Source organism: Ctenocephalides felis, unplaced genomic scaffold, assembly GCF_003426905.1.
Source record: "Ctenocephalides felis isolate EL2017-DRISC unplaced genomic scaffold, ASM342690v1 CF-g0.4_SCAFFOLD_02159, whole genome shotgun sequence".
Taxonomy (NCBI): Eukaryota; Metazoa; Arthropoda; class Insecta; order Siphonaptera; family Pulicidae; genus Ctenocephalides; species Ctenocephalides felis.
In genome coordinates this window covers 105,182-120,425 of record NW_020538313.1, presented here as the reverse complement: position 1 = coordinate 120,425, position 15,244 = coordinate 105,182, and the positions used below count along the sequence as shown (strand labels likewise).

The following is a 15,244-nucleotide window of genomic DNA, read 5'->3' as shown; positions in this document are numbered from 1 at the left end:
AAAATGGATAAACTAGGATCATCGTATTTAGGTGCAAAACACAGGTTTTTGAACTTAGAGAGGCGTTTTTCTAAGGATAGTATCTTGTTTGCAGCATATTCACGGTTTGTGAATGAATACGTTGAACTAGGACACGCTGAGCAGATCTCACTTACTCAGGAGGAAGTGATTCAAAATAATTTATATTTCTTGTCGCATCACCCTGTTGTGAAGGATAATAACTTCAATAAGATTCGAGTAGTTTTTGATGCTTCGGCGAAATCTTCCTCTGGTGTCTCGTTGAATAATATTCTTCACACCGGCCCTAAATTGCAGCAGGATTTGTTTTCTATCTTGGTTCGATTTAGGTGCCATCAGTTTGTTTTTGTGGCAGACATTGTGAAAATGTATCGCCAAATAAAGGTTAAGGATACAGATCAGTTATATCAGTTGATCTTATGGAGGGAGTCGCCCCAGGAAACCTTGAAGATCTTCAAACTCACCACGGTAACATATGGCACAGCTAGTGCTCCGTACCTGGCAATGCGCTGTTTGAAGATGCTGGCGCAAAATTATGCGTCAACATTTTCACAGGCAGCACAAGTGTTAGATACGGACTGCTATGTTGATGATATCATCACAGGTGCTGATACTGCGGATGAGTTGGTTAAGATTCAAAGGGAAGTTGTACAGTTGTTAGATGAAGGGGGGTTCTCCTTACATAAATGGTCAAGTAACTGTCGTGAAGTTTTACAAACTATCCCAAAGGAAAGTCAAAGCTCTGCTATGGCCTTGTTTTCTGAAGCAGATACTGTTAAAACCTTAGGGCTTGCGTGGAATCCTTCACAGGATATTTTTAAAATAGCACATATTAAGGTTTCAGAAGCAGACATTAGACAGGGTGTTGACACAAAACGATCCGTATTATCAACAATTGCACAGATTTATGACCCAATTGGGCTCATATCTCCAATATCTGTAACTGCAAAGTTGATAATGCAGGAGTTGTGGAGGCAAAACCTTGGTTGGGATGAGACTTTGTCACGAGAGTTACAAGATAGGTGGAATCTTTTTGAGGTTCATCTCTCTGATCTAGAGAATCTCAGTATTCCTCGAAACATTTTTAAGTCGATTCCGGTGACTATTCAATGTCACGGATTCTCAGACGCTTCATTGTATGCATATGGTGCCTGCATTTATCTACGGGCAACATACGCAGATGGCACTTTGTCATCAAGGTTACTTTGTTCAAAATCGAAAGTAGCCCCATTAAAAAATGTGACGTTGCCTCGGCTAGAATTATCTGCGGCTTTGCTCTTAGCAAAGTTATTTAGGCAGATGATGACGATCACAAAAATCCCAATTTCGGAGTCGTTTCTATGGTGTGACTCAAGCATTGTCTTGGCGTGGTTAAAGACAGATCCGTCTCTATTGAAAATGTTTGTTAGCAATAGAGTGGCGGAAATTCTTGATCTTACGCCAGGCATTGCTTGGAGACACGTCTGTAGTAAAGAAAATGCTGCAGACATTGTATCTAGGGGTGTGAAGACGCCAGTAGAGTTAGCAGACTGCAATCTATGGTGGCACGGGCCTGCTTGTCTGCTACAAGATTCTAGTAATTGGCCTAACAGGTTTGCTGATGATGTTAAGGAAGCTATTCCAGAACGGAAACTGCTAGCAACAACTGTCGGCAACACTAGGAATGAATTAGTAGAAGATCTTGTGGCTAAGTGTTCTCGGTTCAGCAAACTAGTTAGGGTGGTGGCGTTCTGCATCCGATGGATCAACATCATTCGTCTCAAACAAAGAGGTTTACTTTCGGTCGCTGAATTAAACACAGTTGAAGTTAGGTAAGCAATCCAATGCATCTCTTGGTAAGCTGAAAGCTTTAAATCCTTTCGTGCATGCTGAAGACTTACTTCGAGTGGGTGGGAGATTGGAGAATGCCGACATACCCTACGACCCAAAACACCCAGTAATTCTGCCAAAGGCAATGTTGTTATTGATATGGGCTATACTAACGAGTAAATAAATTTAGAATTTACACAAAAAGGACTCTACTGACTAGCAACTTAAATCTCTAATTTACAAAAAAAGGACTCTACTAACGAGTAAAATAAATTTAGAATTTTCACAAAAAAGGACTCTATTAACGAGTAAAATAAATTTAGGATTTTCACAAGAAAGGACTCTATTAACGAGCAAAATAAATTTAGAATTTACACAAAAAGGACTCTACTGACTAGCAACTTAAATCTCTAATTTACAAAAAAAGGACTCTACTAACGAGTAAAATAAATTTAGAATTTTCACAAAAAAGGACTCTATTAACGAGTAAAATAAATTTAGGATTTTCACAAGAAAGGACTCTATTAACGAGCAAAATAAATTTAGAATTTACACAAGAAAGAACTCTACTGACTAGCAACTTAAATCTCTAATTTACAAAAAAAGGACTCTACTAACGAGTAAAATAAATTTAGAATTTTCACAAAAAAGAACTCTACTGACGAGTAAAATAAATTTAGGATTTTCACAAGAAAGGACTCTATTAACGAGCAAAATAAATTTAGAATTTACACAAAAAGGACTCTACTGACTAGCAACTTAAATCTCTAATTTACAAAAAAAGGACTCTACTAACGAGTAAAATAAATTTAGAATTTTCACAAAAAAGGACTCTATTAACGAGTAAAATAAATTTAGGATTTTCACAAGAAAGGACTCTACTGACGAGCAAACTGAATCTAATTATTAAAATCAAGAAAAAGAATTCTACTGATAAGCAGAATAAATCTAGAAATTAAAATAGAAAAAGAACCTCTACTGACGAGCAATTCTGCTTTCTAATTCTAGAAATTAAAATTAAAATGGACTCTACTGACAAGCCAATTGTATCTATAACTTACACAAATTAATTTTGTCAAAAATTGTGATTTTCATCACTATCACAATGCTTTTTAAATTCTACAGAAATTTTGTAAAATAAGAATAATTAAATTTTCAAATTGTCACTATCACTAAAATTAACAATTTTGTCAAAAATAGTGATTTTTATCACTATCACTAAATGTGATCAAAAATCAAATTCTGCAGAAATTAAAAAAATTAAAAGTAGAAGTTTTGGTTTAAATTTTGTACAAAAAAATTAGGCAAATTTAGTTAACAGCTATCATTGTGATTTTCATCATCACTATCACTAATACTCTCTAAGTCTAAATCGTCCCCAAACTCCATGCTTTCTACTAAAAATCTCTCACAATCAGTAAAAATCTCATTATTATTCTCATCAAAACTTTGCACTAAATAAGGGTTCCAAAAAAACCTGAAAGGAACCACCAAATCTTGCAAACCACCAAAAATAAAAGCACCACCAAAGGTAAAAGTATCATCAAAGGTAAAAGTACCACCAAAGGTAAAAGTATCATCAAAGGTAAAAGTACCATCAAAGATAAAAGTACCATCAAAAAACCTACTTTGATCACTAAAAAAAGTACCACCAGAGAAAACCTATCATCATCTGGTGGTTGATACACTCCTAAAAATCGGTCACCACCAAAAAATCTACCATCATCTGGTGTTTGATACATTTCTAAAAATTGGTCATCATCTGGTGGTTGATGCATTCCTACAAATCGGTCACCACCAAAAAATCTACTTCGATCACTAAAAGAACCACCAAAAAATCTACTACCATGATTCTGCCTGGCCAACAAAACCTGGTACAAAGCCTCGGCCAAAGCACCCAAAAGTGGATCCTGGTGGTTAGCACCACCAACTTGTGGTGCAACCCCTGCACCACCAACAGAATTATTAGCACTATTTGTCCTTGATTGATGGTGGTGGTTTTGATTGTGATTATTTTCACGATTGGTGGTCGTGGTTGAACCACTTTCGTTATTTGGGACATAGAAGGGCACCGCCATGATAATAGTCACAATGATAAAAGTCACTTTGTAAGGGTTGTTTAGTGTTATTATTTATTTCACTTTAAAGTGCACACTGATTTTACGCACGAGTCTTTTTTGAATTTATTCCTGCAAGTATCCTTAGGCATTTTTTGAGGTTAGTTTTATTTTTGTAACCACACACCAACCACCACACAAAGGGTATAAAAATATTAGATGTATTAACCACCACTTTAACTAGCTATTTAATTATTTTACTATTATTTTTATTTATTTTACTACACACGTGTTATCTGTTTCGCGGTGTTTTGGCTTCTGAATTTAATTCGGAGACTTTGTGCACGCCGGCTGTGTCCCCTCCACTTTCAATTAGCATTGGAAGGGATAGCGTGATGCGTGAGTTTAGTGTGCGAGAGTGTGCGTAAAGGTGCGCCACACCTAACGAACGAACATGTCGAACAAGAAAATACAAAGAAGAACGAACACGAACACGAACGAACGCGAATAAATCCAAACAAAAGCCTCATCAAAGCAGTGAGGGCTTGAATCTTTTTGTTCGAGGATGTACCGCGAAACGTCAGATTTATTATTTAAAGTGGCGGGAAAGAGCAAAATTATTTAAAGTCATCAAATTTACAAAATTTCTCAATAACAGCAATATCTTATAATAAACATAACATAAATTAATGCATTAATGCACATTTTAACATAAAAAAAGAACTAGTTGGTTTGGTATTTAGCCTTGAGGCTGAACTTCCCGATATGTGTAAATAATCGACTTAATCAAAAAAAAGTGTAAATAATATACTTCATCAATCCTACTTAAAAAAAGACGATAATAATTTTAGCAAAGTTTGACGAATTTTTAAAATTAAACTACTTGTCGTAAGGCCGTAATATTACAGTTAGTTCTGTAAGACCATGATGTATATCGCCAAAAAAAGTTCCATGAAAAACGGCTTAATTTTTTTTTCAACAGTTCATTACAAGAAAACGGCTCGGTAGTTTTTCACCTAAAATTAATCAGTACCATTCCCAACTAATATCTTTCGAACAGTTTTTTATTTTTTAAAATCGGTTGGGTATGATGAGCTTAAATGTGGAAGTTTAACACTTTTTTTCAAATTGCAAAGAAACGGCTGGGCAGATCGTCGCACAAAACTGACAAACGATAGTCCTCACCAAAATACATCAAATGGCTTTTAAATTTCTAAAATCGGTTCAGGCGTTTTTGAGAAAACGTCGATCAAAAGTCTAATTTTGACAAATGCCAAAAAACGATACCAATTTTTGCAAACTTTGACGAACTTTTAAAGCTAAACGAGTTGTCGTAGGGCCGTAATATTTTAGTATGATCTAGAAGACTATGGTATCTACCGTCAGAAAAAAAATCATAAAAATCGTCGAAATTTTTTTTTAAAAAACCTTATTACAAGAAAACGGCCCGGCCGATCTTTACCAAAAACTAATCAGCACGATTCCCTACCAACATCTATCGAATGGTTTTTGAATTTTCAGAATCGATTCAAAATTGCGGGCTAAAACGTGGACGAATTTTTTTTCACTTTTTTGCAATTTACAAAGAAACGGCCTGGCCGATCGCCGCACAAAACGATAGTCCTCATCGAGATACATCGAAGGGCTTTTAAATTTTTGAAATCGGTTCAGCCGTTTTCGAGAAAGCGTCGATTTACGGCAAAAAATCTGTTCACACACACACACACACACATACTTTTTCCAAATGTTGGTCTCATTCGATTTAGAATGGCTTGAAACGTCGAGAAAACATAAAATTAGCGAATCGGATTTTTTGATGAAATATTCAACACAATTGCAACTTCACATGATTACTCATAGCACAGAACGCCCTATTGAATGCAAAATCGGTCATAAGACGTTCAAAGAAAAACACACTTTGACAAGACATATGCGTATTCATACAGGAGAACGCCCTTTCAAGTGTGAAATATGCAATCAGGCATTCACACAAAAAGGTAATCTGAGATCACACATGGTTACTCACAGTAAAGAGTGTCGCTTCAAATGTGAAATATGCAGTAAAACATTCTCCCAATCGCGTTACTTGAAAAGGCACATGATTATTCATACAGGAGAACGCCCTTTCAAATGTGATACATGCAATAAGAAATTTTCACAATCGAGCAACTTGAAGAGACACAAGTTGAATGTTCATAGTGGAAAACGTGATGGAGATCAATAAAATATTAACTAGTGGGGTGGGTGGCATCGTGCCTTAAGGCAAATTGCTGGAACTTCCCGTACCATAACGAAATGTTCGAGGAATACTGAATGTTTTCAAATAGATTATTATAAATATTGTAAAATTGTCTAATATTTATAAGAATTATATAAACTGAATTGAAGAGTTGAAATTATTTGTTTAAAGTGTATTAGAACTATAGTCAGAATTAAAAATAAAATCTGAATTATTTTCGGTGACAAAAAAAAGGACAAAATTTTTTTTTTCCAAAATCAATTATTTTGTTAAGACAAGCAGAAAGTTCTTTGAATCATTCAAATCGGACGCTTCGTTCTCTCAAAAACTGCCATTTTTCACATATTTAGCTCCGTATCTTCGAAATGGCTGGGCCTGCCTTTGCCAAAAACTAATAAACACTTCTCCCAATCATTACTAATTGAATGTTTTTTAGATCATTCAAATCGGATACTCCGTTCGCACAAAAATTCGATTTCTATTTTCTGCACTCTTTGCTCCGTATCTCCGAAACGGCTGGACCTGCCTTTGCCAAAAACTAATCAGCTCTTTTCCCTATCAATAGGAATCGAATGTTTTTTGAACCATTCAAATCGGTTGATTCCTGCGCCCTAAAACGTGACTGGAAATTTGTATCCACACATACATACACACACACATACACACATCCATTTTTTCTGAGGTATGCCAGTAAAATGTTCAGAAACCTTCAAAACGTGGAGAAATGTAAAAATTTTCAATTCCGATTTTCGGCCCATTACAATAACTTACCCTACGGGAAGTTAACAAGCAGAAACTAACCCTGCGTGTGAAATATCTATGAATTACTTTACTTTATTAGCATTGTAAATTTTATTACTACTGTTCAAATATTTAGTACTATGATTAAATTTATATAAATATTTTCTTTATATTTTGTGTATGATTTACAGATATTTTTACAAATTTTATTAAATTGCATCTTTCTTATTAAACAGTACTCATTTGTAATATTTCAAACAAAATAAATTACAATTTTTGATCCATTAATGCCAATTTATACTGATCAATTAGTAGAATAGAGCAAAATTTTTTGAGCAAAATCCTAAACAGATTTCAACTGGTGGATTCAAATTGCTGCAACTTCCCGTACCAAATTAAAATTTTGATAATCAGGGGCGTAGCGTGCTTTGGCGGGGCCCCGTATCAAAATTTGTTGAGGGGGCCCCTCAAGAAGAAAAATTTTTTTTCACAAAATATAGAAATACATAATATTAAAAGAATATTTATTTATCATCCTGATTATTTATCTATCTGATTTTCTCTAATTTTCTGAATTTTTCACAAATGATTTCAGATATATTTTGACTCTCCTTAGGTTTTTTTGAAAAACTTACTTATTTAGTGATCCTTAAATTTTATAAAGTTTCTGTCTCTAGAAACATACAGGTCTAGTAGACATATATGTTCTAAAGTATTTACGTAATTTTCAATTAGTTTTAATTTAATTTATTGTAATTGTTGTAATTAAGGGACAAGAAAAAATGTATACTGTTATTTCGTTGGGAAAACTGGATGCAAGCCCATTGCATCCATCATTGTACCTTAATGAAATAAATTTCTTAGATTTCTGTATTCAAACTTATTTCTAGAACTATCAATTGGCCATGATCATATGAGATATTTTGCAATATTTCTTTACAGTAATTCAGTCAAAAGTTTTCCGGAAACGTTTATTAATTCTCAATTTCAAAAAGACAAATGTTACTACTTAAGTCGCAAAGGTTTTCAAATCTTTGTTTGGTTTGTGAAATTAATATATCCAAACAGCAATATTATACATTAAAATAAGATTTCGCGTCTAAAATTCTCTCATCTTATGATAATGACGCTTCATTATCTTTTGTATTTTGTTCTTTAAAATAGTTATTGCAATCCTTCTTTTTTGCAAATTATTTGTACTTCTTCAACAAACTATTTCAATAAATCTTCATATCTTAATTCGCACAGTCTATTCAAAAGATTATTTAATAAAATACTAGTTTTTTGTAAGTCATTACTGGCGTGTTGTAAAGTTTCAGAATAGAAACTTATATTTTTGAACAGTGAAGAAAGAAATCTGAAAATGATTTAGTTGATCATTTTTATCAAAATCTAACTATTAAACTGACGCGTCAAACAACAAACAAACAACGATATAAATATGAATATAAAAATTTCAAATTCCAATATTTGATGAAGAATATATAATCTGAATTAGTTTTATAGATTTGTTAACTTATCAAATGTGGAACAGCTTTACTAATTGAATTGACTGCAAGAGCTTGCAGAAATATTGCAGCAGAAATAAATCCTCTTAAAGCGTTAGCTTACAAATTGAAGTTTAATACCTCTCGATAAAAAAAGGAAATGCAAACTACGTTAAAATTATTAAATTTTTTGAAAAATTGTAGTTTTGCTTTCTGCTTGCGCCCGTTGGGGGCCCCCTTGGCTCGGGAGCCTCGTATTTTTGATACGGCTGATACGGCGGTGGTTACGCCCCTGTTGATAATCCGAATTATTTTCGATAATCAAAAATATCATTTTTTTGGTACTTAAAAAAATTTTCAACCGAAAAAAAAATCTTTTTCAAAAACAATCGTTTCGTCAACACAAGCGGAAAGTTTTTTGAATCATTCAAATCGCTTGAACCTGCTTATGCCAAATACTTATCACCACTTCTCCCCTTCATTACGAATTGAATGTTTTTTGAATCATTCAAATCGGATGGTCGCTTCTCTCAAAAACTCGATTTCTATTTTCTGCACTCTTTGCTCCGAAACGACTGGAGCTGCCTTTGCCAAAAACTAATCAGCACATCTCCCCAAATAGAAATCGGGTTTTTGAAAGAACGGAGCATCCGACTTGAATGATCTAAAAAGCATTGAATTTGTAATGATGAGGAGAAGTGGTGATTAGTTTTTGGCAAAGACAGATGGAGCCGTTTTGGAGATATGTGCAAAAAATGCTAGATTTTGAGAGAACTGAGCATCCGATTTGAATGATTCAAAAAACTTTTTGCTTGTTTTGACATCGTACGAAACAATTGCATTTGGGAAAAAGGGTTTTTTTATTTTAAAATTTATTTTTTTTACATTTTTTTTTGATCAAAAATAATTCGAATTTTAATTTTAATTCTAGTTCAAGATAATTTCATAAGAGATATGCTTAAAAAAGAAAAATGTTTGTCTACATTCGTGGTAGCGTCCACACTGCACATACGAGTTCAAACATGAACGAACAATTCCCTTTGATGTACCGACAAGTTAAGCACTTTGTTAATTTTTCTCTTATTGTATAGTTACTTTACCAATCCACATATATTTTAATTACCTAGATATGCTAATTTTCATACTGTTTTTAGATCCACTGATGATGACATTAAATTGAATGTCGAAACGTTTGGAAATAAAGATTATTTTATAAATCTTTGGCTTTTCTTTGTTTGATGTATCGCCCTCAAGAACTCACTCATATATATATATATATATATATATATATATATATATATATATATATATATATATATATATATATATACTAGCTGACCCGGCAAACGTTGTTTCGCTAAGTAAGGTATATTCTAAACAATTTCTAGAGAATCAAAAAATTTAATACTTTAAGTGTATAAGGATGTGTTGTTTGAATGTTATAAACCCTATTAGTTTGTCTATAATTTATCAATACAATCAAACTGGAAGTTTTATACACTTTCTATAGAAAATATGGTATAATCCAATCCAAGTTATTTTTGGTCTTTCGACTTATTGATTACGTTTCAAGTTTTTCAGATTCTTGTTTGATTCAAGATTTTGCGTATAATTGTAAATAATACAACTGAACTTATACAAAATTTTCAAATTACTGCGAGGAGAGAGGAGAGATAGAAAATGAATAAATACTTAATTCTTTCACCTGCTTTTTTAAAAGTTTCAAGTGACATTCGATGAATTTAAGTAAATTTAATAAAAAGTATATATGTAGAGCAGGGCGAGGCACAAAGGTCGAATTTGACTTTGAGCAAATATAAACTATATTATGAAAAGCAAATCAATTATATCACAACAAATAACACATTTCAAACGAAAAATTATCTGGCTACGTTCAGTAAAACTGCCAGCTACTTCATCATTGTAGAAATGTGCTTTTTTGCTGTTTTTCAAAAAATCGTTATCTAGACCTTTTTACTTCATATACAGGGTAACTTGGAACGGCCAGGTGGCAAACAGGTTTAATGTCTTGTTTTAATTTTAAAAGTGTTTTACAAAATAATTACACTTTTAACTAATGCCCAAAAACTACCAACGGAAGAAAATACTTTTATTATGGATTTTCAAAGATTACAGTTTATCTCCAGATAGCAAAGTCATAAGAATCAAGGTTATAGCTAGTTATACATCTTTTTCTCTTTACTTTTCAATTCCTTGTTAAACAATGCTTAACTTTACTGATTTTTGACACATCGGCGGTGGACCTTTTTAATCCCGGACCTTCATATATTAATATCTATTCTGCGATAAATTCTGGTAAATTATAACTGGGAAAATGTTATTCGACAAAATGTCCCGTTGATCGATACCAAATTTAGGTTTTGAATTTAAATAACATAAATAAAAAATAATATAACTTAGAAAATGTTTTATAAATACCAATGAGTATATAATTATACAAATAAAATCTATCCGAGCACCGTAATATGCCAAAATGTGCATTTTCATGTTAACATTTCAAAAAAGTTGATATTTTGAGTCTCTAGTAACACTTGCGGCCCGTTTACTAAAGTTTTTGTATATAAATAAAACTACAAACAAAACTACTTACTACAAATTTATTATAATTAAATAATATTCCCCTTAAAACATCTTATTAAACGTAATTGAACATCATCTGTCAAAAGCGTTTGACATTTCACGTAATTGCCACCGTCCATTGTTTTATTTAAATTACGCTTCTACAAAAATTTTCAAATTAAAAATGTTAAGTTTCTACGCGGATTTAAAATATTATCTCACCTTTTGGACAATCTCTGGATTGGCACGAATTTTTCAAGACTAAGACTGGCCAAATCCATTCAGCCGTTTTCGAGTTTTATTCGGACATTTGAAAGACAGCTCCATTTTTATATATAAGAAGATTAATATAAGTAGAGAGATTTTATAAAAAGCTGAATTAAAACAGCAAGAAATTAGAAAAAAAAAATTCTGACTAACGTCGACTTATTAAAACAGTTCCATAGAAAATTAGCGAGTTCTGAAAGCTCGTTAATAATACTTTGCAAAAGAATTTACAGCTGTAAAAAGCTGTAGGATAAAAAGCTATATTTAGTTCCATAAAGCTGTAGGAGACAGGTGCGATGGTAAAGAATATTTTGGTATTTTTGAAAATTATTTGTGGATAAATGGTAAGAGATAGAGATGTATTATGTTAAAGGAATTTATTGAGAATTTAATTATCTTCAATCTTGCCAAAGCTACAAATTTATCTAACATTGTATATACCTAAAATAAAATTTTGTTAATAAAAATTGCTTTTAAACATAGACAACCGATTACATGACGCATATCTGAAGCTTGATTGTAAAATTTTTTACAATTTTTAAGACAACTCTCTAATTATCTAATTTATCTTAAAACAATCTTAGACGCGCTTTTAGATAATTCAAGTATCTACGAACTTATCTAACATTGTAAATGCCTAAGATAAAATTTTTTATTAAAAATTGCTTTTAAATATAGACAACCAATTCCTTGACGTATATCTCAAGCTTGACGATATAATTTTTTGCAATTTCTTAGATAACTCTTAAATTATCTAAGTTATCTAAAAACAATCTTAGGGGCTTATTTAGATAATTAAAGTATCTACAAACTTATCTAACATTGTATACACTTAAAATGAAATTTTGTTAATAAAAATTGCTTCTAAACATAGACATATGGCTTATGTTAAGTTTGAAGGTACATTTGTTTACAATATCTCAGATAACTTTTAAATTATCTTAGTTATCTTAAAACTATATTAAACTAATTTTTAGATAATCAAATTATCTACATATTTCTCTGATATTATATTTATGTCAAATAAACTTTCATTACTAAAAATTACACCTAAATACGCAACAGGCAACAATCATGAATATTTTGTACAGAATCCAGCGTTACATTTATCTATATTTTGACAGATATCTCTGAAATTATCTAAGTTATCTTAAAACAATCTTAGACAAATTTCAAGATAATTAAATTATCAACATTTTCGTCTAGTATAGTAGTTACATCCAATAAACTTTCATTACTAAAAAATACCATACAATTCATAATTACTACACCTCAAAATCTGCGGTACACTTTTCCACATTTTCACAGATAACTCTGAAATTATCTAAAATATCTCAAAACAATCTTCCACAAATATCAAGCTAACACTTCACCCTACAAACTTCCCTAAAATCATACAACCCTATATCAACTTTCCATATTTCAAAACACAGCCCCATCTTATCTTTCCTCCTATCGATTTATTTCTCTCGGTAACAAGTTGCACAGGAAAGTTATTTCTGTTCTTGGAGCGCCCCTTGGAGCCCCTCGAAGCGCCCCTGCGCAAAAAATATAATTCCCCACCGCTGTTACCGATTGCAGCCCCCGAACGGGGGTTTGAGGATGAAAATAGTGAGACAAGAGGGAAAAAAAAAGAGTGTTAAGTAAATCCTCTTTGAGAAAGTACTTGATGGTATTATAGAGTACTTGCCGGTAGGCTAATTTGGTTGAATGGTAATTAATTGGTGTATGATAATTGGGTAATTAATTGATAATTTAGTTTGCTCGTCAGTAGAGTTCCTTTTCTATTTTAGTAGAGTCGCTTTTTTTTAAATTTTAAAGTTTAGTTAGTTGTTTTGGTGATAAAATCTTTAAAATTAATATCAGTCTATGTTTTAAAGTGTCAAGGTGACCTTTAGAACTTTCGTATATGGATGGAGCGCGAAGTGCGTTGAAGATTTTGTTTAAGAGTTTGAAGTTAAGTCTAGGGTGTGAGGTCGAGGCGTGTGATTCGGACGTTCATGCTGGACTTTTTTGAGTTGAAATTTTTAGTTTTATTTGTATTAAAATTTTAAAATTTAGAACAAAAAGTGTATATTTATTTTGCAAATCGCGATTGTTTTTGAGATTTTAATACAATTTAGAGTTAAGTTTTTTTAGCATCTGTGATTTTAGAAATGAAAGTTTATTCGGCATGAATATAATATTAGAGAAAAATGTAGATAATTTTTTATCTAAAATATTGTCTAAGGAAAAATAATGATAACTAAGATATTAATAGTTATATCGTTTAATACCTAAAACTTTTTCAGTTCTTAACTTACATACTTATTAAACTTCTGTAGAAGTTTCATAAAGTTTCGTCAACAAGTTCTGTTTTAAAAAAAATATTTATTTGAGAACAATTTTGTATGAAGAAATTTATGTTGAGGACATTTTTCTGTATTTTTAAAGATAACTCTTAAATTATCTTAGTTATCTTGAAACAATCTTAGATACGTTTAAAGATAATTAAATTATCTACACTTTTCTCTAATATTGTATTTGTGTAAAATAAACTTTCATTACTAAAAAATACACTTAAACATCATCATATTTCATTCTTTCATATAATACTTTGTGGTACATTTATCTATATTTTTATAGATAACTCTTAAATTATTTTAGTTATCTTAAAACAATCTTAGATAATTTTAAAGACAACTAAATTTTCAATGTTTTTGTCTAATATTATATTTGTGTAAACTGAACTTTCATTAACAAAAATTACACATACATACATTAAATAAAATTAAAAACTTTATTGTATTTTTATTATTTATCCGAAATGAGTCAAAAAGTTTGACTTCAAATATAGGCTTGTTGGGTATCAAATGAAAGGGCTCGACGACCTTTATTCATCGGTCATAACAACAGCCTCAAAATGTCAATAGGGTTCTGTATAAATTATTTATTTAATTTCTAGTATCAATTTTTGTCATTTAAAATATACCACGTCGCTGTAGAAGTCTTACTGTGTTAGAACATATTATAAACAGTGTAATTTAGAACAAATTCACCGAATAAACCATTTACGTTAGACGTACCGTTCAAAAGTTACAAGAGATTTAACAAAGGGACGACCAATGGGTTGCAAAACTCTAGATGGAACATAAGTTTACAAGTTTTACTTCAAATATAGGCATGTGGGGTATCAAATAATAGGTCTCGACGAGCTCTATCCAAATATCATAGTAACAAACTCCATGTACGTCACAATGTCTATTTAGGCAATATTATAATATTGCAATTTGTCGTCCGGCGGTACATTTTTCTATACTTTTAAAGATAGCTCTTAAATTATCTAAGTTATCTTAAAACAATCTTAGATATACTGAAAGTTCAATAAATCATCTACGTTTAATCATCAAATAAATTTTCATTACTAAAAAATACACTTAAAGATCACCATATACGCAAAATACAATTAAAAATATTTCATGCAATATCCTGCGGTACATTTATCTATATTTCTCCAGATAACTCCTAAAATATCTTAGTTATCTAAAAACTATTTTTCGAATTTTACAGTCAATAAAATGATCTAAAACATCCCCTAACACCATATCCACTTTCAACTACTCCTTGAAGTCTAAAATCGCATATAAACCCTGACGTATATACACGTCGTTTCTATATCTATTTTATAGACACATATCCGCTTTGGAAGCCTTTCATCCGTTATTGTTCGCAGTTTAACGGAATTTCCCTTCTTGGTCGTAAATTCACACTAAATACAATAGATGTCGGGGGTATTAAAACGAGATTAAATTCTTAAGTTGTGTGTGGGAATTTATTAGAAAAACGTGTTGAGAATGGAAATGGAGGTTATGGGGTTGGGGTTGTGTTAGTTGGATAGAGCTCGTTGAGACCTTTTATTTGATACCCCACATGCCTATATTTGAAGTAAAACTTGTGAACTTACGTTTGATCTCGATTTCTGCAACCCATTGGTCGACATTTTGTTATATCTCTTGTAACTTTTGAACGGTTCGTCTGAAGCAAATGGTTTCTTCGGGGAAGTTGTG

The 15,244-nt window shown here is 31.7% G+C and overlaps 2 protein-coding genes across 2 annotated transcripts; both read left to right on the top strand.

The window, feature by feature from the left end:
* Positions 1 to 3: 3 nt before the first annotated feature.
* On the top strand, positions 4 to 1,833 carry LOC113380472. The gene has a single exon (XM_026619704.1). It carries the CDS (start codon positions 4 to 6, stop codon positions 1,831 to 1,833), a length of 1,830 nt encoding a protein of 609 aa, XP_026475489.1.
* Positions 1,834 to 5,730: 3,897 nt separating this feature from the next.
* LOC113380471 (protein krueppel-like) lies at positions 5,731 to 6,108 on the top strand. The gene has a single exon (XM_026619703.1). The coding sequence runs from the start codon at positions 5,731 to 5,733 to the stop codon at positions 6,106 to 6,108; it is 378 nt and encodes a 125-aa protein (XP_026475488.1).
* Positions 6,109 to 15,244: the final 9,136 nt, after the last annotated feature.